Below are 27,769 nucleotides of genomic sequence, written 5' to 3'. Positions count from 1 at the left end.
AAAAATGGAAGACAGTTGAGGCCAAATGTCACTTTCATGGGTAATAAAGTTGATCTGGGCAAATGTGGTTTGTACTTATGGGCAAGCAGGTTTTCCAGCTCTGAATGGCAGAATTACATAGGCCGCCACCCTGGCCCTGATGGTACTGGATCACAGGGACAGAGTTGACCTGCAGTGACAGCCTGGCTGGGGCAATCCAGTTACAGGCTCTCTGCTGGCAGGGGTGCTGTCAAAGGAAGGGGAGAGGGAGGGGGCAGAACCTCATGCAATCCTTATCCCGAATGCATGAATCACACAGAACTCTCCCCACTGGTGCGTGTGTGTGTGTGTGTGTGTGTGTGTGTGTGTGTGTGTGTATGTTAGGGGAGGGCTTTATTGTGGAGGTTGAGAAAAGTCAGGAGGATTATACTCATGGCTGCACTCCTGAAGGAAGGAAATATCAAGGTGGGGCTAAGTGTTCCCCTTCCACATACATCATGTCCTGTCCTCTGGTCCTGTGATAGTGCTTCCACAATCATCCTTGCACGCATTTCACTGAGTCTTTGGGAGAGCATTTCTGTGGCCAAAGTTCTTAAAAATGAGTTCCTGTTCATGTATATTTTGGGCTGATATATACAGAGCATTGAGTGTGGACCTGAGAGGTGAAGACTTTTTTTTCTCTTTTATTTCTGCTGTAATTTTTCTGACCTTACCTTTATCAATAGCTTTTTCAGGTAGGGAAGGCTGCTAAGGGCTAGAATATGTTGTTTTAAGAGCAGGTTAGCGGGGCACCTGGGTGGCTCAGTCGGTTAAGCATTGGGCTTCGGCTCAGGTCATATCTCACAGTTGGTGGGATCGAGCCCCACGTTGGAGTCTGTGCTGACAGCTTGGAGCCTGGAGCCTGCTTCAGATTCTGTGTCTCCCTCTCTCTCTCTCTCTTTCTTTCTCAAAAAATAAATAAACATTTAAAAAAAAAAAGCAGGTTAGCAATCTGACCAGAGGTCAGTCACGGAAAATTAGGGTTAGCTATGGAAGTGTAGACCCAGGCTGTCCTATCTGAACTTCTTGGTCGCATGTACCCGGCAGCAGCATTGAGTCTCCTGTGTCCTCAATGCCTTTCTCTGTCAAATGGGCATAATACTGCTAAGCTATTTAGGGGGAATCAAGGAGCTGATGTGTGCTTAAAGTGCTGGAAGAAAGGTTAAGATAGGAGAACCAAGAGGAAAGGAGGGGTCACCAGAGCAGAGAAAGAAAAACTTGAATCTTGGAGAGTTATGTAAGGGTGCCTGGTGCTGAGAGGCTAAAAGCCAGCCTGCAGGTCGCCTGGGCACTCAGACTCAAGTTGAGCAGGCTACTGGGAATACCTGCCCGGTGCTTACATAGTTTCTCGGGGACACCAGAATGCCACCAGGCTGTCCATGTTCAGCACAGCTCCCGGAATGCCTGGGTGTACCACGCCCCCCCCCCCCCCCGGGTCTCACCTCATCACCCAACTTCCCTGTGGGATGGCGCCCATGGGCATGAAATTTCCTAGGATGAGCGTGTGCCTCTTTAATAATGAAGAACCCCTCAGTGAAAAGCAGAAATAAAGTGCCAAGTAGCTGTCCCACCCAACACATGCAAAAGGCATCTACGGAGCCCCCGCTGTGCTGTGTCCGCAGAGCCCTGGCACAACCTTCTCTCCCCCAGCCCCCCCCCCCCCGCTCCCCGAAGGTGGGTCTCATTAGCCGCGAGACTCAACACGGTGACAGCGAGGTGGCCGCGGGGCCGCCCCAGAACTTCGAGAGTGCTGGGGGAGGGGTGGGTTGCAGCGTCGAAGGCCGAGCCGGCGTGCTCTCTGCCAGCCTCCTCCGCCCCCGGGCTGAGCCTGCGGGAGCCGGCTGCAGGCCCCGCGCGCCCTCCCTCTGCCCCCACCCCTGCAGGCCCGCGCGCCGGCTCCCTGCCAGTCGGGGCTGGGTGGAGGAGCGCGCGCGGGCGGCGCGGCGTCCTTATCAATGGGCTGGGCGGCTTAGCGCACTGCCACCTCTTCCGAGGAGCAGCAGTCCCGGGGCTCGCCGCGGCGTGGGTGGCCCTGCCATGGCTCCTCCGGCCGCGGCTGTCGGCCGGGGCTCGGGACCCTGCGGAGGCCGCTGAGCCCCACCCCGGGCCGGGGTTGCGCACCGGCCGGCCGCCGTCGAGGCGCCCGCGGGGACAGCGCGGGGCACCATGCGTCCCCGCCCGCTGCTGTCGCCGTCGCTGCTGCTGCTCGCCTGCGCTGCGCACACCGTGAGTACCGTGCGTCTCCGCGGGTCCCCTGCGAGGCGGGCGTGGAGGGGGGGGTCCCCACATCTTCCTCGAAGGAGCGGGAACTCTAACACCCGTCCCCAGCAAGGATCAGCTCTATCAGCTCCTCTCCAGATAGCCTCCTCTCCCAGAAGAAAAGCAGCAAGTGAGTCGGGCGAAGGCAGCTGTAAGATAACCCCCTGTGGCCCCCCAGGCTCCCCCTTCCTCCAGGCTGCGCTTCTACGCAGACGCTGGAGGCGCCCCCTGGCAGCGCCTAATGTGTGCTGGGCCCTCCGCCTCGAGAGTTCACTGAAGCTTGTAGTCGGCTTCCTGGGCTGATAGTGTCACCCTCGCTTTATGGACCAGGAAACCGAGCCTCTCAGAGGCCAAAAATCTTGCCCCAGGAAAAGGCGATCGGAACCCACATCCGTCTGCCCCGAAGCCTTGACATTTTCACACACACGCACACGCACACTCACGCACACACCGGACTGCAGAAGGGGGAAAAACTCAGAAAACTCTGGCTGGAGCTTCCGGCGCCGCGGTGGGAGCATTTGCAGCTCCCTCCCTCTCCTGTGGGATTTGGCTCCCTAAAGTCTGCTCCTCCTGGGAGCAGCCGGCTTGGCAAACCGGGTCCAGGTAGGAGCTGGAAAAGAAAAGAGAAAGGCAGAGTGGGTGGCTTGTTTTCCCTTCCCACAGAAACGCCTGGGAATCCGGGGTCTCTCCCGCTGGGACTTGTGAACCAGACAGAGGCTGTACTCAGGCTGCGTGGAAGGAGTGGGGAGGGAGTGCCGATTCCAGAACCATCGTCTTCCTCCCCTAAAGGCCAAGTCCCAAGAAACCCCCTAGAGAAAGTGCTCCGGGGCCCAGTTCTGAGTCTCCAATCTCTGTCCTGGGCAAGTCCTTTCTGGTGTCCAGTGACCTTGCCTTCCTGTTCGGTTGTAAGAAAACCCCTCACTTCCAGAGCTGATGGGAGTGTCGACACTCAGGAGGTGCCCATCTTTCTGGCAGCTCTGTGACATTCCAGCAGCAGTAAGTTTGGAAGGGTGGAATTTCGGACTCGTTCCCAGCTCCCCTGGAACCCTGGGGCCGCTTCTCATCAGTGGCTGGTATTGGAATATGCTAGAACGACAGTGCCCGTGCGTTAATCCGTTAATCCGAATTCCTACTTCGGGGGAACTGTCACCTGGGACGTTGGGAACCATTCAAAGCCTCTAGGTGTGTTGTTATAAAGTGCCCAGGGGTGGGAGAGGCAATAGCTTCCTCCTTATGACCTTCCCCACCTCCCTCTTAAGTGTTTGCAGTAACCCTGAGGTTGTCAGAGGAAATCAACTGGTGTCTGGGCTTCAGGACTGAGGTTTAACCTTTAAATCTCAAAGGGACCCTCAGGGTACGTCAGGAATAAGCAGTGGGGGAAATGAGAGACTTCATTGTGCCTCAGGAGGCTGCTTCGTTATGCTCTGGTCCAATTCCCTTATTTTACAGATGACCAAACTGAGACCCACAGAGAAAAGAGACCAGCCCCAAAGCAGCAAGTTAGTGGTGGGGCTGGGGCTAGAACCCAGGTCTCTTGATTCTCACTCACCCAGGGCACTCTCCCGTACGTCCTCGGTCTCCACATGCTATTTTCATGCACTCATGTACCGCCTTGTATTATTATAAAATGGTTTCCTGTGTGTAAATCTTGCTCCTCTGGGTATTTTATGGGCTTATCCAGACCTGAGGTCTCATACTTCTTTAATAAATAAGAACTCCTTTAATACATAAGAATGGAGCTGACCTACTTTGGTTGGAGTATTTCCCAGGCTTTGAAACCCTGCTTACCTTCTGTTTCTTTGGCTCTGAGTGGTCAGACGTTTGATTTAGACATTTAAGGGCATTCAAACAATTTTTTAATCCATTTGCCCCTCCCCCTTGAGGGGGATCAGAGGCATCTTTCTAATGGGCCATTATTAGGCCAAATTGTTGATGCCACTACCCCCCCAGTCCCTGCTGCGCCGTACAGAGAGGTGTCAGGGGGACCCCTCGCAAACGGAAACCAGAAAGTGCTGATGGTTGAAGGGGGGCAGTTTTCTGAGATCTCCGTAGGAAATGGAGGCCACGCCCCACTTTGCTCTCCAACGCCCCGTGTACCTCATGAGGGCTTTGACCCCGAGTGCTATTGTCATTATTTACTAGCACGTCTGTCCTTCTCCTCCCCAATACACACACCTTGAGATTTCGTCCTATTCGCCCTGTATCCCCAGAGCCATCACCGTGTAAGGAGGGAGCCCAAAGAGTGTGTGTTGATTGAGTGGATGAGTGAATGAATGAAGGAGTGAATGAATGAAACGGTGATGCCCAACAGGAGTGTCGTAAGCTGCGGCGCTTTCATATAGCATCAGGGAATAAACAATGACACCCTGAAAGCAATTGTCGCTTACAGAATTGTGCATCAACGCGTCCAGCAAATAAAAACTAGTCATTCAAGGTACGGCTCTTAAATCCGTGGCGTCTGGCAAACTGCCAACTTGATACCCTTAGGGAGTTAAAGTCAAGTGAGGTTTCTTAACTTTGACACCGGTAATCCCGGATATTAAAGCTGAGCTTTCGGCGAGGGGTGCCGGGAAGGGAGCTATGTCCTCCCTCGGCATGGAGGAAGGGAGAGGGTGGGAGTCGTGGGGACACGGTGGAGAGAGGGGAGCCCCAGAATTCTTTGCTGTGGGGGACCGGCCTGTGCATTGCATGCTGTCTAGCACCAGCTCTGGCCTTTACCCCCTAGAAGCCAGTAGCATCTCCAAGTTGTGCCAGCAGAAAAATCTTTCCAGACGTGGCCCGGTGTCCCCTAGGGGGCAGAGAGGGCAGAACTGTCCGTGGCCGAGAACGACGGCCTCAAAGGTTGTCATGTTTCAGGGGGGATGCATTAGCAAAACTGCGGCAGGTGGTCATCGCATGTTGGATTCAGGGCAGCGGGTTTGGTGACGGAGAACGTAAGCCGAGGACCCAACAAGCGTACCTGATGAAAACCCGCTTCCAGACAAGGAGACGTGTCGACACTGGACTTGATCTTCTCCAGCCTCCCTCCCATTTTCCCTCCTGTCTCGGCTTCGTCTCAGTTGGCGGCTCAGAAACAGAGAAGGCTGTGGCATGGGGGTCTGGCACGTGGCACTCCTACGTCCGCAGGCTGATGATGAGCTCTGTGGCAGGTGGGGGAGCAGACTTTGAGGAAGGCCTGTAAGAGTCACCTGAGGGCTGGCTATTGCTATCTCCTCCTCCTCCGAGGGTCCCTGGGATTTTTGTATATACCTGAAAAAAATCACTTTCTCATTTTCTGGGGAGATATTTGTGGATTTCATTTGAAAATTTTACTATCTCTAAAATCAACATGAATGACAATGGTGATAACGGCTGGCCTTTTGGAGCCCGTACTTCACACCAGCTACTCTGCCAGGTTCTTGCCAGCACGATCCAACTCATTCTCACATCAATAGCCGTAACCTTTGGGGCGCCTGGGTGTCTGGTCGGTGGGGCGTCGACTCTTGTTTTCCACTCAGGTCATGATCTCCCGGTTAGTGAGATCACATCTGGCTCTCCGCTAACCCTACAGAGCCTGCTTGGGATTCTCGCTCTCTCTCTGCCCTTCCCCTGCTCATGCTCTTGCTCTCTCTCAAAATAAATAAACTTAAAAAAAATAATAATCATGACCTTCATTGTGCAGAGGAAGAAACAGAGGCTTAGAAAGAGCTGAAGCCACTTGTCAGGGTCGCCCAGCCAGATGCGGTGGGAGGACCCAGCCCAGGGATTCCTAACCAGCACATGCATCTGCGCCCAGAACGAGGCCTGCACTGGTTCCTGGTGCCTAAGGGGCTGTCATAAAACTCTTTCCCAAGCCTCAAAATGACATTAATTACAGTTTAATCTAATCGTGTTATAAAATATAAAATAAATATTGAATTACATACAGCATTTTATTGAGGGGCCAGAGATGAGCTTGGGGTCACAAAATCAATCAAACGGGAGGTCCGCTTCTCAAACTGTTTAGGGGGCTCCTTCAAGAGATTATGTACGAGTGGGAGAGGGGCAGAGAAAGAGAGAGAATCCCAAGCAGGCCCCCCACTGCCAGCTCGAGCCTGAGGCTGACCTTGAGCCTAGAGATCATGACCGGAGCTGAAACCAAAAGTCTGAAGCTTAACTGAGCCCTCCAGGCACCTCTAGGAGGCTCCTTCCCTTGGTTTTGACATCTCCTTTCTGCGCTCCCATTGAGCCCACCTCCCTGCACCCTGTCCCCACTACCCCTGCCCTAAGACATCCCCCCAATGCCGCGGGAGGGCTCAGCTCTCTTCCTGGCACCCCTAGCTGAAAGCCCAGATTTCATAACCAGCGTGAGAGCTCCCGCACCACAATGGCGGCCCCCCCCCCCCCCAGTGTCCCTATTTGCTCCTTGCTTCCCTGCCCTTAGCAAGCTGAGGCTTCCCACTGCTGACCTTCACAGGGCCGTTGGGACAGCCTGCAGCCCAAGGTAAAACCCACAACACTCAGATTCTATCTACTTGCTTACATTATACACAGAGGGCTGCTCTGCATTCATGTGGACTCCAGAAAATAATAATATCTTGGGGCCCACCCAGCCTCAACATTCCGTGACTGACCCATTCCAGGGGGCTTGGCCGTGTCCCGCTGTCCCAGCCCACTGTGCTGCCAGGGTTCCCAAGCTTTCCAGTCTTCTCCAGAATCCCCACGTGTCCAACACTGGTCGCTCCCCCGTGAGCTCTCCCCAGTGTCCATGGGTTGGCTCATGTTCTAGACATGAGAGGTACCACCTCTTTCATTTTCAACAGACAGGCTTGCCTCCTGTTTCCTGAGACAGAATGAACTCCCTCTGACCAACATCTCGCCCTTGCAGACATGCCTAAATTGTCCCCCCTGTCCCCCATCTTCTCAGTTGCCTTAGGCTGCCATAACAAATTACCACGGATTGGGTGGCTCAACCAACAGAAATGTATTTTCTCATGCTCCTGGAGGCCGGGTGTTCCAGATCAAGGGCTGATAGGGCTGGGTTCTGGTGAGGATTCTCTTCTGCTGCCTGCGTGGCCAGTCCCTGCCCCTGCGCTCCCAATCCCCCCCACCCCGATCCACGGGAACCTCCATCCTGAGAGAACACAGTGCCTAGTCTACTATCTTCTCCTTACCTGGCTTTCCCCATCAGCTGGTGAGCGCGCCCGGGTCTGTGCAGCTCAGGTGGTACAGAGCCCTCCCTCTGCACTCTGGGCCTTGTAGCCACAGTTCCACCTCTGCCCCTTGATGGCCAGCTTCTTGGAAGAAGCAACTATGGTGATTGCCTCCACTCCCACTGATTTCTCAGCCCATTGCAGGCTGCTCCCACCCCACCACCCACTGACCTGTCGTGGCCTTCATTTTGCTGCCTTCACTACATGCTTTTGGGCCCTGGTCCTACCTGTGTGACCACATGATTTAGGATACAGAGGGAAGGATGTAAATAATGATGTCGAGACAGCAGGCATACAGCCAACTGTGCTGAGCAAAGTGGGCATGGGAGCCCGGCCCCTCAGAGGCATCTGGCGCGAGAACCTCCCTCCTCTCTGCTCACCCCTCCTTGCTTTCTGCTCTTCACAGGCTCCCGGTCCCCGTCCTTACACTGTGTCTTCTCAGTCCTCCAAGGACTTCTTGCCCAGGATCGCCCTTGCTCACCTGGCTCTGCTCACTCTCACCGCGTGATCTTTCTCAGAAGCCCTACTACATCAGAGATCCAAACTTCCCAGCTGTTCTAACTGAAGCCCCCAAGCCTCCTTCTCTCGTCTTGTCTTTGTTCTTCCTGTTCTTGAAACCATGAGGCGCCCAAACCAGCCTCGTGGGAGCCACACTGTCCCCTGCCCTCACCTCCACACTCAACCCACCGCCCACTCACTTTCACATCCGGGCTCTCTTCTTTACAGCACCTTCTGGGTACAGTGATCCTCACTTGTTCCCTAAATGGTGGAGCCTCCTCCTGGAGAGCCCCCCGTTGCCACGTCGGTCCCTTACGATCTGGCTGCTGCCTTCACTGTGGACTTCAGCTTTTGGCCTCTCTGGACCCTCTTGGACCGTGCGCTTCAAGAGCAGGAACCGTGTGTCCCACTCACCTTTGTGTCTTCAGTGACGAATCAATTGCTGGCCGTATAGTAGGTGCTCAATAAATGTTTGATGAACTTTTGCATTTTGAACTGGTTGTATGATAATCAGTTTCCTCTTCTTAGTTCTCCTCGTATAAACTCGACTAGTATCGTCTCTCCTTTTATTTCCCCCTCGAAAAAATTTCTTTCCAGTCTCAAGTTGGCAGGCAAGTAATTGTATCGTAAAGCATAGAGGCAGAGTGATGTTGGGTCTCTTCACCTCCTTCAGAATTCAACAGTTTTATTTTATCTCTTCCCACATTTTACCCTTCAGATTCAAGAGTCCAGAGTTAAACTAAAAGAACTCTCTCGATATCTTTCCTCTCTTATTTTGATTAATTATGCACACTCTCTCTCTCTCTCTGTCTCTCTGCTGACTGGATTTTTCTGTTGCTTTCTGAAGGATGGAGTATGGTTGCTCCGTAACTTTGAAGATTACATGCTTTAGGAAGGGGAGGAATTGACCTTACCCCCCGCCCCCCAGACCAAATATCCAAGAGAGGAAAGCACATTGTCCCAAACTGGGTTAGGTTTTCTCTAATGTTCTGATCACTGAAATGGGACCTCACAACATATCTCAGTATGAAGAGATCTCCCCAGGGAGTTGTTGGCTAAATAGGTTGAACAGATGCCTCAAAATATGTCTACCATCTGAGAAAATCCCCCTAAGAAAGAGACAGTGGAAGCTATTCACACCATCATCAAGCCACGGGGATGAACTTGTGTACTGTAGTGGGCCAGCCCTGACTAGGTGCTAAGTGACCCTCAAAGGGTGATACTGATATAGAGATGTTACGAGATACACAGTCTTAGAAAGTTTACAATGCAAGTGACTTTCTTAAAAGCAATCACTGTGGGTTATACCCAACAAAGCCAGAACTAGATCTAAAATATGAGATACAGGGGATCCTGGCTGGCTCAGTTTGTAGAGCATGCGACCTTTGATCTCAGGGCCGTGAGTTCAGCCCCATATTGGGAGCCTAGTTTTTAAAAAATTAGAAATAGGGGCCCCTGGGTGCTCATTTGGTTACGCATTCAACTTCAACTTAGGTCATGATCTTGAGGTTCTTGAGTTCAAGCCCATGTCAGGTTCTGTGCTGACAGCTCAGAGCCTGGATCCTGCTTGGGATTCTATGTCTCCCTCTCTCTCTGCCCCTCTCCCACTCACTCTCTGTCTTTCTCTCTCTCTCAAAAAAAAATAAGCATTAAAAATTTTTTTAATTAAAAATAAAATATAATAAAATATGGGATACAAAAAAGTAGCGTTTACACAGGATGGCAATGGGCAGATCACTTCCATAGTTTCCAGGTTTAGTCTGGAAAGTCAAAGGACTCCTTGAAGTCAGTTCTAGAGAGGCTCAGAGGCAATATTCCACAGAGCTGCTCTATTGAGAAGCTTGGTGTGATCTGTGCTATGTAATTGATAAGATGAAGGCCTATGGATTTCGTAAACAACAAGAAAAAAGACAGTTAACTTAAAATTCTAGGAAAAGACAAAAGTTATATGAAACATTTTACAGTCTAAGTATCTAAGAAGCCAAGATTTTGACATGATTGCGGCAATATTTTTAAGACTCTGGATGTAAAGAGGGCCTGATCACAAAGTCTGAAACTGAAGAAGAAAGTAATGTAATGTGTGTTTTTGTTTGGTTAATTAAAATAATAAAGGGGTGCCTGGATTGGCTCAGTAGACTAAGCCCCCTTTCCAAAGCCTCCCCTCCCAATCTTGTCTAGATTTAGGTCAGGATCTCACCTTTCCTGGGATTGAGCCCATTCCTACCCTCCCTCTCACCACAGCATGGAGCCTGCTTGTGATTCTCTCCCTCCTTCTCAAAATAAATAAATAAATTTTAAAAAATAATAAAAATAAAGTATAATTTGATACTTTTTCCCCAATACTTTCTTGCTGAACTTATGAGGAATACATATTTTTAAAGGTGCTTAGTTCTGAGGCGCTAATTGGTTTTTTAAAATGTTTATTTTTGAGACAGATCATGAGTAGGGGAGGGGCAGAGAGAAAAGACAGAGGATCTGAAGTGGGCTCTGCGCTGACAGCAGTGAGTCCAATGCAGGGCTGAAACCCACAAACTATGAGACCATGACCTGAGCCCAAGGGGGAGGCTTAATGGACTAAGCCACTGGGCGCCCTCTGAGGTGCTGGTTTTACTACCAAACGGCATCCCATTCTTGGCACCAACTATTTTGGTATTTTCTGCTCAAAATATTTCATTTATGTCACCAAATATATGGGGTTTTTCCTCACATTGACCATCAGTTTTCCAATCCTCCAGACACCAGCTGGGTGCTCTGAAATTCAATTCAGTTCTGACCCCAGCCACCTGGGATTAGCACAAAGCCTACAGGTTGAGGACAGTCCACAAGACAGCCTCGACTTCAGACGCCAGTCCCAAGCCGGGCCCAAGTACACTTCTGACTGACCAGCTGTACATGGGGGATTCCCATGACCTCCTCCTTGGAATCAAGAACTTACTAGAAGGGCTCCCAGAATTCAGGAAAGCACTTTACTTACCATTACTGGTTTCTTATAGAGGATACATACAACTCAGGGACAGCCAAGTGTAAGAGATGGAAAAAGCGAGGAAGGAGGCACAGGGAGCTCCCAGCAACTCTGTATTCAGCCACCTGAAAACTCCAAACCCTGTTTTTTAGGCTATTTACAGAGGTTTGTGTTTTTAATGTTTATTTATTCATTTTTGAGAGAGAGGGGCAAAGAGAGAGACAGAGACTCCAAAGCAGGCTCCTCACTGTCAGCAGAGAGCCCCACATGGGGCTTAGATTATAAACTGTGAGATCATGACCTGAACTGAAGTCAGATGTTTAACCGACTACGCCTCCCAGGCACCCCTACAGAAGATTCATTACATAGGCATGAATCACTGGTCATGGGTGATTCACTCAATCTCTACCCTCCCTTTCATCTCCTGTGGTCAGAAGGGCAGCTGGAGGTGCCAGTCTAACCATACGAAGTGGTTCTCTATCCTGAAGTTACTACCTGGGACCCCAGGCCGCCCATCATCTTATCAGCGTATTCCAAAGTCACTCATCACTTTGGAGATTTGAATGGTCTTACAAGCTCTTGTATTAGACACCGAGGAGTCAGACCACATATTATAAGAAAGATGCTTCTCTCGCCCCTCTTGCTCAGGAAATTACAAGCGTTTTTGGAGCACAGTGTCAGGAACCAAGGATGAACACCAAATGAATATTTCTATCATATCACAGTGCTACATTAGGGCATCCTGTTAAAAATGGCAGGTTATCCACAAGTATGTATCTGCTCTTGCCTTGGGAGCGTCCTTAAACTGATAGTAAAGGAATCACAAAGATATAAACCCACAAAGTCAAAGGGAACAAGATATGACAATAATGAAGCAGAAATTCCAAGAAATCTTTGGGAATGAAATAGGGGTAGTAGTGTGGGAAAAATAACAATCGGCCTGTGTCACCGTGGAAAGTCTCCACACATGGAGGAGAAACATAGATCCTGACTGCGGGCACCCTCTCAGCCTGATTATTTATCTTCTAGCAAAGGCCACAAACTGTTCAGGCCCACAGTGGTTCCAAGGACCTCTTTAGTGCTTCAAATTTAACTGTGGCATTGAGCACAACACAGGGAATATAGCCAATGGTATTGTGACAGTGTGGTGTGGGGACAGAGGGTAGCTACACTTGTGGCGAGCATAGCGATAATGTACAGGTTTGTGGAATCATTGTGTTGTGGACCTGAAACTATTGTAATACTGTACATCAACCATACTTCCATTATATATGAATACACACACACACATATGCATACATATGTATGTGTGTATATATGGCATTGAGGAAGCCCTCCGATGTGAAAGCAAACAAACAGGAGAAAGGAGCTTAGAGAAAATACCGTCCATGCAGAGAAGAGGAAAAGATCACGTGACTACGATTAATTTCCTGAAATACAGTTCTTACAAAGGATGCCAGGTTCAAGAAGAGGGAGTGTGGGGAAGAGGGTGCTGGAGAAAAGGAGTCACCAGAGAGTAAGAAAGGCTGCCTGGAAATTAATTCTATGATGACGACAAAACACTTATTAGGAAACTCAACAGGTGATGTCAAGGAAACATTTCAGAAAGAAGAACCTATCAGGATGCCTGGGTGGGGCTCAGTCAGTTGAGCGGCCAACTCTTGATTTCTGCTCAGGTCATGATCCCAGGGTTCTGGGATCGAGCCTTGAGTCAAGCTCCATGCTGAGTGTGGAGACTGCTTAAGATTCTCTCTCTCTCTCTGCCCCTCTACCCCTCTACCCCACTCATGTTCTCTTTCTCTCTCTCTCCAAATTAAAAACGAGCATATGACACAATGGTAGAAGAGTAGAGAAAGGTGAAAAGATTAAAGGGTCCATCCAGATTGCCTGTTATTCAAATAATATTAATTCTAGGAAGACAGAATAGAGAAGATGAGGGAGGAAATGATAAAATAAATCACACAACATTTAAAAAATTCCAACATGAAGAACATAGATCTTCAGATAGAAATGGCTCCTGAGTCACTAACCAACGAATAAAAAAAGAACCATTTCCTCAAGGAATTTAAAAGCAATGAAAAACAGAAAAAAAAATCCGAAATATTTCTACAGAGAAAACAAAAGTCACCTACAAAACGTTTGGAAGCGCAGTCAGATTTCTTATCAACACAGGAAGAGAGAAGGAGAAATGCCCTCAAGATCTGGAAGGAAATTTATTTTCAACCTAGAATTCTCTGCCCAAATTATTAATTTAGTAATTAATCAAATTAATAAAAGCTTCTTCACCCCCGTAAAGATTTCAAAGTTTATCTCCTACATACACTTCCTTAGGAGGCAACTTCTGCAAAACAAGGAAGCAAAGCAAGGAAAAAGATGTGGAATCTATGAAATCAAAGTCTAGCCAGAAAAGTTGGGGGGAAGGGACCCCAAGCCACAGCCAGGCATCGGGCCCAGATGGGAGCAAGAGGAACGAGGATCTGCAAAGAGGTCTCCGGAGGTAAAACAAATACAGCCGTTGATAGATGTCTCACAGAGCTGTTGAAAAAATTAGCCGTAGGTACATAGAACACTAATCAAATGAAAAAACAAAGTAATAATTGACCTCAGGAAAAACAAAATGTCCAAGAAGAGACATAATCATTTTACATGCCTAGACTCAGCAGTGGATGATACTTCAGAGTCAAAAGAAAACATTATAAATACAGACCATTCATTTCACTAAAAATTAAATCAAGAGAAGTATATGTAATATGGGGGGGGGAGAAGAAGATGTAAGGAGATTTGAAAACATCTAAATCTTTATCTTCATTAACAGAGAGCTTTGGATAATGTCTCAGATTAACGAACCAAGAAATAGCAGTATAAGAATATAATTTTAAAATATGGAGGGGTGCCTGGCTGGCTCAGTCAGTAGAGCATGAGACTCAATCTCAGGGTTATGGGTTCGAGCCCCACGTTGGGTGTAGAGCGGACTTAAAAGTAAAATCTTGAAAAAAATACGGAGATAAAAAGGAAAATAAACAGCTCATAAGAGTTGAAAATGATTGCCACTGGAAAACGGGGAACTGCTATTTTTCATGACAATTTATTTGGCATTAGTAGAAGTAAAAGAAAAAAACATATACAAACACAAACTCAAAAATTTTAAATAGTTTTTAAAAAATTTTTTACTGTTTATGTATTCTTGACACAGAGAGAGAGAGAGAATGTGTGCTAGCAGGGGAGGGCCAGAGAGAGGGGGGACACAGAATCCGAAGCAGGCTCCAGGCTCTGAGCTGTCAGCACAGAGCCCAAAGCGGGGCTCAAACTCACAAACCACGAGATCTTGACCTGAGCCAAGTCAGATGCTTAACCGACTAAGCCACCCAGCTTCCCCGTAAATTTTTAAATTGTTTAAAGGTACTTTTTAAGGAAGAATAGCTCTTGTTTTGAGGAAAATTTTAGCAATTCTCTAATCTTCACTTGTCTGTTTCTCCTGTGAATTTTGAGTTAAATTACATTATACTTCTATTAAGAAATATATAGAAATAGATGAATAAATATACATGCACATAGCTACTAATTTTCAGCCTTTCCTTAACTTTTCTAGGTTAATTTAGATGGGAAGGGGGCTTGTTTCCCTCTGATGTCTCTACCAGCTGGTTGGTCCATTGAACACACTCTTCCCAGCCATTCCCAGAAAGCTGAAGGGCCCCTTGTCTTCTCTACTGGTCACCATCTGGGGTCATGGGCTCAGCCCTCTCAGCAGAATGCTTTCACTGTCTTTAGCTGGCATACCACCCCAAACACAAAATTATTTTGGTTTATTAAATTTTAATGGAAGGACCAAGGGTGAAAGAAATGTGGAATGAGCCCCTTCACATCCATCAGGATGACTGTTATTAAAACAAAACACAAAAATAGGAGCGGCTGGCTGACTTAGTTGGTAGAGCATGCAACTCTCGATCTCAGGGTCCTGCATTCAATCCCCACATTGGGCGTATGGCCTACTTCGAAAAAAAATTCAGTAAATAAAAAATAACGAGGGTTGATGAGGATGTGGAGAAAATGGAGCCCCTGAGCTCTGCTAGCATGAATATAAAATGGTGCAGTTGCTATGGAAACCATTTGGGGGCTCCTAAAAAATTAAACATAGAGTTGCCGTGTGATTCAACAATTCTGTCTCTGGAAATGCATTCAAAAGAATCAAAAGCAGTGACTCAAAGAGATTTGCACACCCATGTTCATAGCAGCATTACTTATAATAATAACTAAGTGGTGGTAGCAACACAAACATCCATCAACAGATGAATAGAAGAACAAAACGTGGTGTATCTACACAGTGGAATATTATTCAGCCTTAAAAGGCTGAATAGATTCTGATAGATGCTACAACGTGGATGAGCCTTGAAAACATATTAAGTGAAATAAGCCAGATCCAAAAGAACAAATATATGATTCTACTCACATGAATTAGCCTACAATAGGCGAATTTGTAGAGTCAGAAAGTAGACTAGAAGTCACCAGAGGCTGGGGAAGGAGGGAAATGGGTAGTTATTATTCAATGGGTATGGAATTTCTGTTGTGATGCTGAAAAAGTTCTGGAAATGGATAGTGATGATCGTTATACAACATTGTAAAGTTCATTGTGAATGTACTTAATGCCACTGACCTGTATACTTAAACACGGTTAAAGTACTAAATTCTGTGTTATGTATATTTCACTATAATTTTTTTAAAAAAAGAAGGGTGCCTAGGTGGCTCAGTCAGTTAAGAGTCAAGGACTTTTTTTTTTTTTTTTTAGTATTTTTAATGTTTATATTTGAGAGAGAGAGAGAGAGAGAAACAGAGAGAGAGAGAGCAGGGCAGAGTGAAGGGGACAGAGGATCTGAAGCGGGCTCTGTGCTAACAGCAGAGATCCCAATGTGGGGCTGGAACTCATGAACCACGAGACCATGACCTGATCCGAAGCTGTACTCTTAGCCAACTGGGGAACCAACTTCTCCTGTTAAGAATCCAGGTCATGATCTCAGGATTGTTAATTCAAGCCCCATGTTAGGCTCTGCAGTGGGCATGAAGCCTACCAAAAAAGAAAGAGAGAGAGGAAGAAAGGGAGAAAGGGAGAAAGGAAGAAAGAAAGAGAGAGAGAGAGAGAGAGAAAGAAAGAGAGAAAGAAAGAAAGAAAGAAAGAAAGAAAGAAAGAAAGAAAGAGAGGAAGAGAGGAAGAAAGGAAGAAACAAATGTAGGATGAGAGGAAAAAGGTGAACTGTACTCTATTTTTTCTGTAGTCCAGGGTAAAACCACCAAGGAAGTTGGACTTTTCCTGGACAGAAATTCCCATATAGGTATTCTCTCATTTCCAGTCTTGCTCCATGGCTCTAAGAGTGCTTTCAGGGGGAGCATCCTATTCTTCAACCCCACAGTGCAAATTGCCACCTATTTGTTAGAAACGTCACTCCCTAAATCACACATACTGGTGCTGCCCTAGAATCTCTCCTACCCTGTGTCAGTCAGCTATGCTGCATAACAGTCACAAAAAATCTCAGCGATATACAGCAATAAGGGTATATTTCTCTCTTAGTGTTTGCAAGTGAACTAGGGTTTGATTGATCCAGACTGGGCTCGGCTGGCTTGGCTCCAGCCCCTGGGTTAGGTACGGGTCTGCTGCACGTGCTATTCATTCTTCCAAGACCAGCAGGATGCCCCAGGTAGCAGAAAAGCAAGAGGGCAAGCACAGCTGTGCAAACATACTTTGAGCCCGTCTTCCCATCAGATCTATCTAATATCCCAGGGACCAGTCACATGGCTAAGGTCAAGCAAGGAAGTATACTCCACCCACCATGAGGTGATATGTATAAACTCCTATACAGAGTTGGGACTGATAATTCTAACTATGATATGCCTCTTTCCCTGTCCTTGGCAGTAAACCCCCTAAGTCTGTTACGAGTTACTTTGTCAATGTTAACACCGAAAGGATGCTATGGAAGATGGAAATTCACAAGGGTGGTCAGGATGGGCTTTGTCCTCCAAATCTAGCACCACAGTCAAGCCCGAAGCAGTGCCCTCATCCCCACGATTGAATATAGCTCATCGCCGTGTCCACACATGAAAGAGGGAGGCATGTCCCTGTCCTTTTACGGGCATGAGATTGTGTTTGCACATGTGTCTTTTGCTCTACTCCATTGCTAGAACCTGGTCATGTGGGTACAGTTTTGTTACAGGGAAATTGGAAACTTTAGTCTCCAGATGGGCAACCTTATGCCCAGTTAAATTCTGATTGCTGTTGAGGAAGGGAAGAATAGTTATTAAGGAGATAAAGATCAGTCTTGCCAGAGAGGGTACAACTGGAGGTAGGAATGGGAACAGAGCCATGGAATAAAGTATCTACCTTCCTCTATATATTTATGTATTTAAAAAAATTTTATTTATTTTGAGAGAGAGAGACAGAATCCCAAGCAGGCTCTGTCGTGTCAGCACAGAGCCAGATGTGGGGCTTGATCTCACAAACCATGAGATCATGATCCGAGCCAAAACCAAGAGTCAGATGCTTAACCGACTGAGCCACCCAGGCGCTCCTTTTAAATTTTTATGAAGTCCACTTTATCCAGTTTTCCTTCTGTGGATTGTCCTTTTGTTGTCACGGGTAACCCTGGAAGTCTGTTCACTTTTTGTTTTGTTTTTATTTTTTTAATTTATTTTTTAGGTGCATTTGGGTTAAGTGAGTTGGTTAAGCATCCGACTTCAGCTCAGGTCATGATTTCTTGGGTTTGTGAGTTCGAGCCTCACATCAAGCTCTCTGCTGTCAGCATAGAGCCCTCTTCAGATCCTCTATCCTCCTCCCTCTGCCCCTCCCCAATTCACTCTTTCTCTCTCTCAATATATAAACAAACTTTAACAAAATATCATTTATTTTTTAAGGATTATTTTATCTTTTTATTTTACTTTTGCATTTTGTAAGTAGGCTCCATGCCCAACGTGCGGCTTGAAGTCATGACCTCAGGATCGAGGACTGCATGCTCCACTGACTGAGATAGGCACTCCCAAGTCTCTTCATTTTTATTTTCGGTTTATTTTTTCTCTCTGTTGTTCAGATTGATTTCCACTGCCCTGTCTTCTAGCTCAACGACTCTTTCCTCTGTCCTCCCCACACCACCATCCTCCTGTTCAGCCCTCCCACTGAGCTTTTGTACTTCATTGATTGTCTTTTTGAGTTCTAACATTTATATTTGATTTCTTTATACCTTTCATTTCTTGCTGAAGCTTTTCTCTTTCTGCCGACATTTGTATTTTTACAGTTGTTTCAAGTGTCCTTGTAATTTCCATGATGGCTGCTTTACAGTCTTTGTGAAAGCATTCCTGATCCCTGTCACCTCAGTGTTGGCATCTATTTTTATTATCATTATTTATTTATTTTGAGACAGAAAGAGAGTGCACAAGCTAGAGAAAGGCGCAGAAAGAGAGGGACACAGAGAATCTGAAGCTGGCTCCAGGCTCAGAGCCATTGGTGGAGAGCCTGACTCGGAGCTCAAACTCACGAACCATGAGATCATGACCTGAGCCAAAGTCGGACACTTACCCAGCTGCGCCACTCAGGTGCCCCTAGTATTGGCATCTATTGATCATCTTTTTTCATCCAGTTCGACGTCCTCCTTAATGTGATAAGTGATCTTTGATTGAAAACGGGACATTTTGGGGGCACCTGGATAGCTCAGTTCATTGAGCATCCAACTCTTGATTTTGGCTCTGGCTGTGATCTCATGGTTTGTGGGATCAAGCCCCAAGTCACGCTCTGTGCTGACAGCGTGGAGCCTGCTTAGGATTCTCTCTCTCCTTCTCTCTCTGCCCCTGCCCTGCTCATGCTCTCCCTCTCAAAATAAATGAACCATAAAAGAAAAAGATTAAAAAGAAGAAATCAGGGCATTATCTATGCTGTAGGATTCTGAGTCTTATTTAAACCTCTCTTAGTTGGCTTTTTCTGATGAGGAAGGGGGCAGGTGCTGCCTCATTTCTTCCAGGTGCAAGTAGAAGCCCAGCTTCCTGGCTCTGCCTGATTGGACACTGACAAAGGAGGAAGGGTCCCCCTTACTGATGAGTGGGGGATGAGAATATCAGCTCCCTACATGGTCTCGAAACACTGCTGTGGGGGGGTCTCGTCACACTGGAGATGGTGAAAGTCCTGAGTGTCCACCAGGCCCCCTTGTGTTTAGAGAACCTTCCGTTAGCCACTCTTTTAGGGTAGAATGCCGCCGAGTTCTTTGAGTTTTTCTTATCTGGGAATGTCTTGATTTCCCTTTCATTTCTGGAGGTGTCTTTTGCTGAGCGTAGGATTCTGGGTTGGCTGTTCTTTTCCTTTAGCACCTGTGACACCACCCCAGTGGGGGAGACAGAGGGGAAGCTGGGGGTGAGTCCAGTCTCCGCTGACATCATGGGCTGGGGGGACAGTGTGATCACACAGCAGGGACGGACGCTCCAGCTACCTACTCGGCCGGCTGTCACACGGCCCTGGCAGGGAGCTGGGCTCCCTGCATCACAGCCTGGGGAAGGCAGGAGTCCCGGCTCCCCAGCTGAGCACAGTTTTTTCCCTGGTGTTTGGCTGGAGTGGGCAGTCTTTGCCTATAAATTTTTTGTCTTGCTAGACTTCCACTTTCCTGGTCCTTGGCTAGAGAGAGCAAGCTTTTGGGGGGCTTTTTCTGCTGCATCTGCCTGCATTTCTTTATTCCTGACTTCTTCAGCTCCAGCAGTGGGTGAAAAGAAACCTCACAGAGCTCACCACTTCCTTGGGTCATGAGGTCTTTAGCCACTTTGCCTTCTCTCCACCTTCCAGAATCTTCTAATGCTTGTTTTGTATCTAATGTCCGGGGTTCCTGTACTTCGCAGGAGCAATAGGGAAAATGTACGGGTACTACATCCTCCTGAAAGCAGAAGTCCATGTCTTTGTTTTCTATTGGATGTAAAGCTGCAGCAGAGTCCTTCTCTATAAAGCTCTTCCCACATGTGGGGTGAATTCTCCAGAGGGAAGTCAGTTAGCCAAAAGGGATGAACATTTTTGTGACACTTAATACATGCTTATATCACTTAAAAGATTGTATCTGTTCGCACTACCTCCAGCAGTTTCTCATCTTTTAAGAGTAATGTCAGTTTCATTAAAAATTTTTTTTAATGTTTATTTATTTTCGAGAGACTGAGAGACAGAGCGTGAGCAGGGCAGGGGCGGAGAGAGAGGAAGACACAGTCGAAAGCAGGCTCCAGGCTCTGAGCTGTCAGCACAGAGCCCAATGCGGGGCTTGAACCCATGAATCGTGAAATCACGACCTGAGCTAAAGTCGGATGCTTAACCCACTGAGCCACCCAGGCTCCCCAAGTAATATTAGTTTCAAAGTGGCACTGAACATAATGTGTGCCTATTTGAGATCTTTGGTGAACCAATGGCACCCAGCCAAACTGCAGGTAGATTTTTGCCCTCAAGCTCTTCTGCTGCCTCTGCCGAAATGCCAGAGGGTGGTGGCGACGATGGACTTTGGCGAGGACCGAGAGAGAACCCCACAGGAAGACAAGGGCACGCCTGTGTGGGGCTGCATGCCGGTTCTCCTGACAATGACTCTATTCTTAGGGAATGTTTTCATATAAGAGTCTAAATATGAGAGTCATCACAAGCAATGTGATGAAATCATCTGTTATATTGTCAGCAGTGAGATGGAAATTTAGGGGGTGATGAATGGGGAAGGAATGAACAGAATATGATTTTTTTTAGGTTTATTTATTTTGAGAGAGAAAGAAAGTACTAGCAGGGGAGGGACTGAGAGAGGGAGAGAGAAAATCCCAAGGAGGCTCCGTGCTGTCAGCACCAGAGCTCAATGCGGGGCTCGAACTCACAACTTGTGAGATCATGACCCAGCAGAAACCAAGAGTTGGAGACTCAACCGACTGAGCCCCCCAGGTGCCCCACATAATAGGATTTTAATGCTGGGCGGGCACAGACATCCCTGCACCAGCTCTGTTGTGGCCGATCATGGGCCTGGGGTCAGGGGAGGTGACGTGTGTGTTTCATGCTGATCACAGACCCAGTTGCTTGTTGTCAGGGAGTAGCTGTGAACAGTTGCTGACAGCTGATTGGTACTTTCTGACTGTGTTAGGGGAGGGTCATAGATGTGGAAGATCATCAGATTATTGATGTTTGCCTTTGGGATCATTTGAATACGGTGTTACCTTAGGTGCCCTTCTTTGGCCCAGAGCGTTTGTTTATTTGGGCCACTTTGGAGCATGGCCTTGTGGCCAGTGACTTCTCCCCCTGCTCCATTATGTTGACATTTCCATCCACAAAGCATTAGTGCAGGTTGACAGGAGGGTTTAACACCTGGTCCTTGACCTCTTGAAAGGCCGGTTTCTGAAATTAGGAGCCTTGGGTGTAGGACCTTGGTCACATGCCGTAACTACGATGGGCCTCAGTTTCCTTTTCTGTGTCTCTTTACAGGGTTATTTTGAGGATTAAGTAAGTTAGTGTATATGAAATGATTCTAATATTAAAATTCCATACTCTGTAGGGGCACCAGGGTGGCTCGGTCAGTTAAGTGTCTGACTTGGTTTTGACTCGGGTCATGTTCTCATGGGTCGTGAGTTCGAGCCCCACATCGGGCTCTGTGCTGACAGCATGGAGCCTACCTGGGATTCTCTCTCTCCCTCTCTCTCTTGTCCCTCCTCCGCTCTCTCTGTCTCTCCAAAAAAATAAATAAACTTATTTATTTTCATAAAAATTTCATACTCTGTAAAAAGTAAAATAGTAGTCCAAATCATTGATCTTTTCAATTATTCCTCCCTACCTTCCTTCCTTTCTTCCTTCACTCACATATTTATCAAGTGTAAGGCACAAATGAAAGAACGGAGCCATGCTCTGTAGATCTACTCCAGGAAGAGCTAGGAAGCCAGGACTCTGTGCCAGTCATTCCTGTCCAGCACATTCCTTGGTCAGTGTATGCCTGGGGTAGATATATGCTCTCTTCTGGGGACCAGCAAGATGGTTGAGCATAGGGTTCAAAGACCTTTGAACCAAAATGAAGCTTGTCAGACCTGAGAAAGAAACACTGTTGGAATAAATGAAGTCCTGCAGATGAATAGGAAGGTGCCCAGAGAGTAAGTAACTCACGGGGCTGGACAATCTTGGTAAACTTAAGCACAAGATTTGCAGTGGACCAGGTACAGATTGTTCGAGCACGCTGGCTGTCACAGTCCTCGTCTGAATTCTCTCCCAGGAGTGGCTGCCTCTACCTCACCGTGGGGTGCTCCCTGCTGGTGTGGATTTTGCCTTCCTCATTTTGAGGAAGTGCTGTCTAGCCCCACTCTTGCTCCCAGAAAGCCTCTCTGTGGTGCAGTGGGGTGAGTGGCGGTGAGGTGCATTCTTGGTTTTGGACTTGCAGGTGGGCGCCCTCCCTCGACTGTGTGATGTGCTCCAGGTGCTTCGAGAGGAACGGGACCAGTGCCTGGAGGAACTCTCCAGAGAGAAGCCAGGAGACCCCAGTGCAGAGCAGCCAGCCCCGGGTATGTGGTCTGCGGTCTGCTTTAGTCCACTCTTGGACATGGATTGTGTCCAGTCCCACTGTGGTCAGGGAGGCTGGGCCAGGTTGGGGATGTAGAGGACTGGACTAGCCATGTTCATTCAGTTAATCAACTGGGGGACGGGCTGGAAGGGATCCTGGTGAGTGGTTGACTCACACCCAAGAAGCCATATCGACTCCACTCATCATTTCTCTGGGCTTGTGGACACAGCCTGTGTTTTCATACTGCCAACTTCTGCATAACGACTTCATCCAGGTAAGAGTTTGGTGAGAATTACTTGTCAAGGAAGGGTACCTCTTATCCATTCTCTCACCTCCTCTGACAGTTTGATGAAGGAGGTAGTCAGAGAGGTGGAGAGGGGTCAGAAAAACCTGGGGTCCAACATTGGCTCACACTCACTGGCTGTACAACCATGGACAAGTTCTTTGACCTTCTGAGCCTTGGTTTCTTGGTCTATACAATGGAGGTGATAATGTCTACTTTGGATTATAATGATAAGTGAGATAAAGTATGTTAAATACTGATGATTCTTTTTTTCTTTTTTAAAAAATAGTTTATTGTCAAGTTGGTTTCCATATAACACCCATTGCTCATCCCCACAAGTGCCCTCCTCCATGCCCATCTCCCTCTCCCCCCACCACCCCATCTGCCCTCAGTGTGTTCTCAGCATTCAAGAGTCTCTCATGGTTTGCCTCCATCCCTCTCCCCCACTATTTTTCCCCTTCTTCTCCCCCATAGTCCTCCATTAAGTTCCTCCTAATCCTCCTATACGTGCAAGCATATGGTATTTGTCCTTCTCTGACTTATTTCACTCAGCATAACACCCTCAAGTTCCATCCATGTTGCTACACATGGCCAGATTTCATTCTTTCTCATTGCCATGTAAATACTGGTGATTCTTAACTATTATTAACGTAAGCATTATTATTAGTATCAATCATTTTAAAATACCATTAATTTGATATTTATATGTTAATTTTATTTTTATTCTGTCTTTTAAGTTTCCCTCATCTAAGGATAGGGAGGGGTGTAGCATTAAGAAAAGAATCCATTATAGGTATTCAAACAAAGACTTGTGTATGCATATCTGTAGCACTACTAGTCTCAATGGCCAAGACGCAGAAACAAACCAGGCGTCCATCAACTGATGAATGGATAAAAAAAATGTGGTGCATACACGCAGTGGAACATTACTGAGTCTTAAGAAATGATGTATTGAGGGGCGCCTGGGTGGCTTAGTCGGTTAAGAGTCCGACTTTCGCTTAGGTCGTGATCTCGCGGTTCGTGGGTTCAAGCCCCGTGTCGGGCTCTGTGCTGACTGCCAGCTCAGAGCCTGGAGCCAGTTTTGGAGTCTGTATCTCCTTCTCTCTCTGACCCTCTCCTGCTCACGCTGTCTCTCTAGAAATAAATTTAAAAAATATATTAAAAAAAAAAGAAATGATGTATTGATATATGCTACAACGTGGATGAATCTTGAAGACCTGTTAAGTGAAGAAAGCCAGTTACAAAAGACCATGGATTGTATGATTCCATTTATATGAAATGTCTAGATCACCCAAATCCATATGGACAGAAATTAGATAAATAGTTGCCAGGGGCCAAGGGGAGGGAAAACGGGGGGTAACTGCTTAGCAGTTCCCTTTTGGTGGTGGAAGTATCTTAGATCTAGGCAGGGGTGAGGGCTGCATGATACTGTGAATGTGCTAAATAACACTGAATTGAACCACTTTAGAATGGGTAATGGTTAATTTTATGTTATATGGATTTTCATTTTGATTTATTTTTTAAAATTTATTTATTTTGAGAGAGAGAAAGAGTACGAGCAAGAAAGGAGCAGAAAGAGAGGGAGAGAGAGAATCCAAAGCAGGCTCCACACTGTCAGAGTAGAGCCCAATGCAGGGCTTGAACTCATGAACTGTGAGATCATGACCTGAACTGAAATCAAGAGTCAGGCACTTAACCGACTGAGCGACCCAGGCATGCCATGGGTTATGTGAATTTTTAAATATACTTTATTTTCTAGAGTGATTCACTACAAAATTGAAGAGAAAGTACAGAGTTCCCATATTCTCACTGCTCCCCACCCAAATAAACAACCTCCTCCCTCATTAACATCCTATACCAGAATGATATGCTTGTTATATAATATATTATATGTAATTATATTTTATATAATGAGCCTGCATGGACAGGACGTTATCACCCAAAGCCCGTAGTTCCCATTAGGATTCATTCTTGGTGTACATTCTGTGGGCCTTGACAAATGTATGACAGGTGTCCACCATTACAGTGTCATACAGAGTGTTTTCTGTGCCCTAAAAATGCTCTGTGCTTTCCCTCTTCGTCCCTTAACCCTTAGCAATCACTGATCTTTTTTATCGTCTCCATACTTTTGCCTTTTCTAGAGCAATGTATAGGTGGAATCCTATAGTGTGTAGCCTTTTCAGATGGCTTCCTTCACTTAGCAATATGCATTTAAGGTTTTCTCCATTGTTTTGTGTGTGTCTTGATAGCACATTTCTTCTCAGAGTAGAATACTATTGCGTTGTCTGGATGTACCACGGTGTGCCCATTCACATACTGAAGGACATGTTTGGTTGCTTCCACGTTTTGATAGTTATAAAGGAAGCCGCTATGCATGGACATAAGTGTTCAACTCACTTGGATCAATACCAAAGAGCTTGACTTCTGGCTCATATGGTAAGAGCATGTTCAGTTTTGTGAGAAACTGCCAAGCGTCTGCCAAAACGGCCGTGCAGTTTTGCTTTCTGTGAGCGACGAATGAGACTTCTTGTTTCTCCACATCCTCACCAGCATTTGGTGTTGTCAGTGTTTTCTTTTTTCTTTTTAATTGTGGTAAAATACATATAACATAAAATTTACTATCTTAATCATTTCTAAAGGTACAGTGCGGCAGGTTAAGTACATTCACCATGTCGGGCTTCCAGTCTCCAAAATGTTTCATCGTGCAAAACAGAAACTCTGTACTCATTAAAACAACTTCCTTCCTCTCCCTTCCCTTAGCTCCTGACAGCCACCATTCTACTCTCTGTTTCCATGAATTTGAGTACTCTAAGTATCAAACGTAAGTGGAATCATACAACTGTTTGTCTTTTTGCGATTGGCTTATTTCACTTAGCATAATGTCCTCAAGGTTCAACAAGGTTGTAGCCTCTAGCGGCATTTCCCCATTTTGTTTATCCATTCATTCCTGAAAGGACACTTGACTTGTTTTCATCTTTTATCTATGGCGAATAATGCTACTATGAACATGGGTGTGCAAGTATCTATCTCTTCAAGTTTCAGCTTTCAATTCTTTTTTTTTTCAATGTTTATTTATTTTGAGAGAGAGCTAAAGAGAGAGAGAGGGAGAGAGAGAGTGAACAGGGGAGGGGCAGAGAGAGAAGGAGACACAGAATCCCAAGCAGGCTCCCGGCTCTGAGCACAGAGCCTGACGCGGGGCTCGAACTCATGAACTGTGAGATCATGACCTGAACCAAAGTCGGACGCTTAACCAACTGAGCCACCCATGTGCCCCTTCTGCTTTCAGTTCTTTCACCCAGCAGTGATACTGCAAGAGTGTGTGGCAATTCTAGTTTTCATTGTCCTCGGGTCCCGCGTACTGGGTTTTCCATGGTGACCGTACTGTCTCATGTTCTCACCAGCAGTGCACATGAGATCCAATTTCTCCACATCTTCACCAACACTTGTTACCTGGCTGATTTTTGATGATAGCCATCCTAACGGGTGTGCGGTGATATCTCATCATTGTTTTGATCCGCATTTGCCTAATGATTAATGATGTGGAGCATCTTTTTAAGTGAGCGTCTGTCTTTTGTATATATTCTTTAGAGAAATGTTTATTGAAGTCCTTTGCCCATTTAAAAAAGGGTTGTGTGGCTTTTTTGCCGGTGAATTGTGGGAATTCCTTATATATTATGGGTCTTATCCCTTTATCAGTTGTATGATTTGTACATAATCTCACCCATCGTGCAGGATGCCTTTTCATTCTGTTGCTTGTGTCCTTTGATGTACAGAAGGTTTTAGGTTTGATATAGTTCAGCGCATCTAGTTTTTACTTTTGTTGTCTGTGTTTTTGATGTTGTATCCAATAAACGATTGCTAAATTTAATCTCACAAAGATTTTCCCATATGTTTTAACCTAAGATTTGGTTATAGTTTTAGCTCTTACATTTAGGACCTTGGTCCATTTTGAGTTAATTTTTGTATGTGATGTCCACCTTCTGGTTTTTTTTTTATGTTAATTTATTTTGAGAGAGTGAGCGCCCTCATGCACATGTGCCTTCTCTTGGAGGAGGGCAGAGAGAGAGAGGGAGAGGATCTCAAGTGGGCCCTGTGCTGTCCATGCAAAGCCCGACGCAGGACTGGATCTCACGGACCATGAGCTCATGACCTGGGCAGAAAGTCAAGAGTCGGACACTTCACCGACTGAGCGCCCCCAGGCGCCCTAGAACAGCAAGAACTTTAACAGGTGCTTCGTAAGCACTGCTCACCTGAAGACAGTTTCCTGTCCTTTCCTAAGCGGTTCAAGTTGGCAGCATTTGCCACCACTGGATACTGAGAGACAGGGGTAAACAGAGTGAGGAAGGGGTGTAGTGCCTTCCAAATAGGGCAAAGGGTCAGAACGCTTTTCAAGGGTGATAACTGGCAATTCATGCTGGGGCGGGAGTGTGGCTCCCTTAGGGGATTTTAGGAGCCGGCACAGATTGCACCTCAGAGTGGCACAGAAGCTGGGGTATTATCCATCAACACCACACCAGTCAGAACGTGGGCTGTTTATGGGGAAGGGGCATGGATTCCCTTGCACTTCCAGCCTGCTGAACTTGGGGGGAAAGTGGGCTCCAGTGATTGGAGAAAGGCTTCAGACAAAGGGATTCAGGGGCTAGCGTTTGAAAATGAGGCTGGGGAGGGGCACCTGGGGGGCTCAGTCGGTTAAGCATCTGACTTTGGCACAGGTCACGATCTCTCCATTTGTGGGTTCGAGACGCACGCGGGGCTCCTCACTGACAGTGTGGGGTCACTTGGGATTCCCTCTTTCTCTCTCTCTCTCTGCCCCTCCCCCACTCACACTTTCTCTCCCTCTCAAAATAAATTAAGACAGACAGACTGACAGAAAGAAAGAAAGAAAGAAAGAAAGAAAGAAAGAAAGAAAGAAAAAAAGAAAGAAAGAAAAATGAGGTTAGTGTGTGCCAAAAAGGTAGACAAAGGAGATATGAGCAAGGTCTGCTCCCGAGGGAGGTGGAGGTGGAAAGGAATGGCCACACGCAAGACCAGTTTAGATGGTAACCCAGACAGGACGTGGGGGTGACTT

General features: G+C 46.9%; 1 protein-coding gene across 1 annotated transcript in view; it reads left to right on the top strand.

Moving 5' to 3' along the window:
• The first annotated feature begins 2,184 nt into the window (after window positions 1–2,184).
• Window positions 2,185–27,769, top strand: part of SCTR (secretin receptor) — a 74,472-nt gene continuing 48,887 nt past the window's right edge. Inside the window, exons 1-2 of the mRNA XM_039234915.1 lie at window positions 2,185–2,244; window positions 22,299–22,419. Of these exons, the coding sequence (XP_039090846.1) occupies window positions 2,185–2,244; window positions 22,299–22,419 (181 nt within the window). The remainder of the gene's footprint in view (window positions 2,245–22,298; window positions 22,420–27,769) is intronic.

The sequence above is a fragment of the Hyaena hyaena genome, unplaced genomic scaffold (assembly GCF_003009895.1).
Source record: "Hyaena hyaena isolate Hyena2069 unplaced genomic scaffold, ASM300989v1 scaffold_91, whole genome shotgun sequence".
Classification (NCBI taxonomy): domain Eukaryota; kingdom Metazoa; phylum Chordata; class Mammalia; order Carnivora; family Hyaenidae; genus Hyaena; species Hyaena hyaena.
The sequence above is the reverse complement of the archived record's forward strand: the minus strand, read 5'-3'. Positions and strand labels throughout refer to the sequence as shown.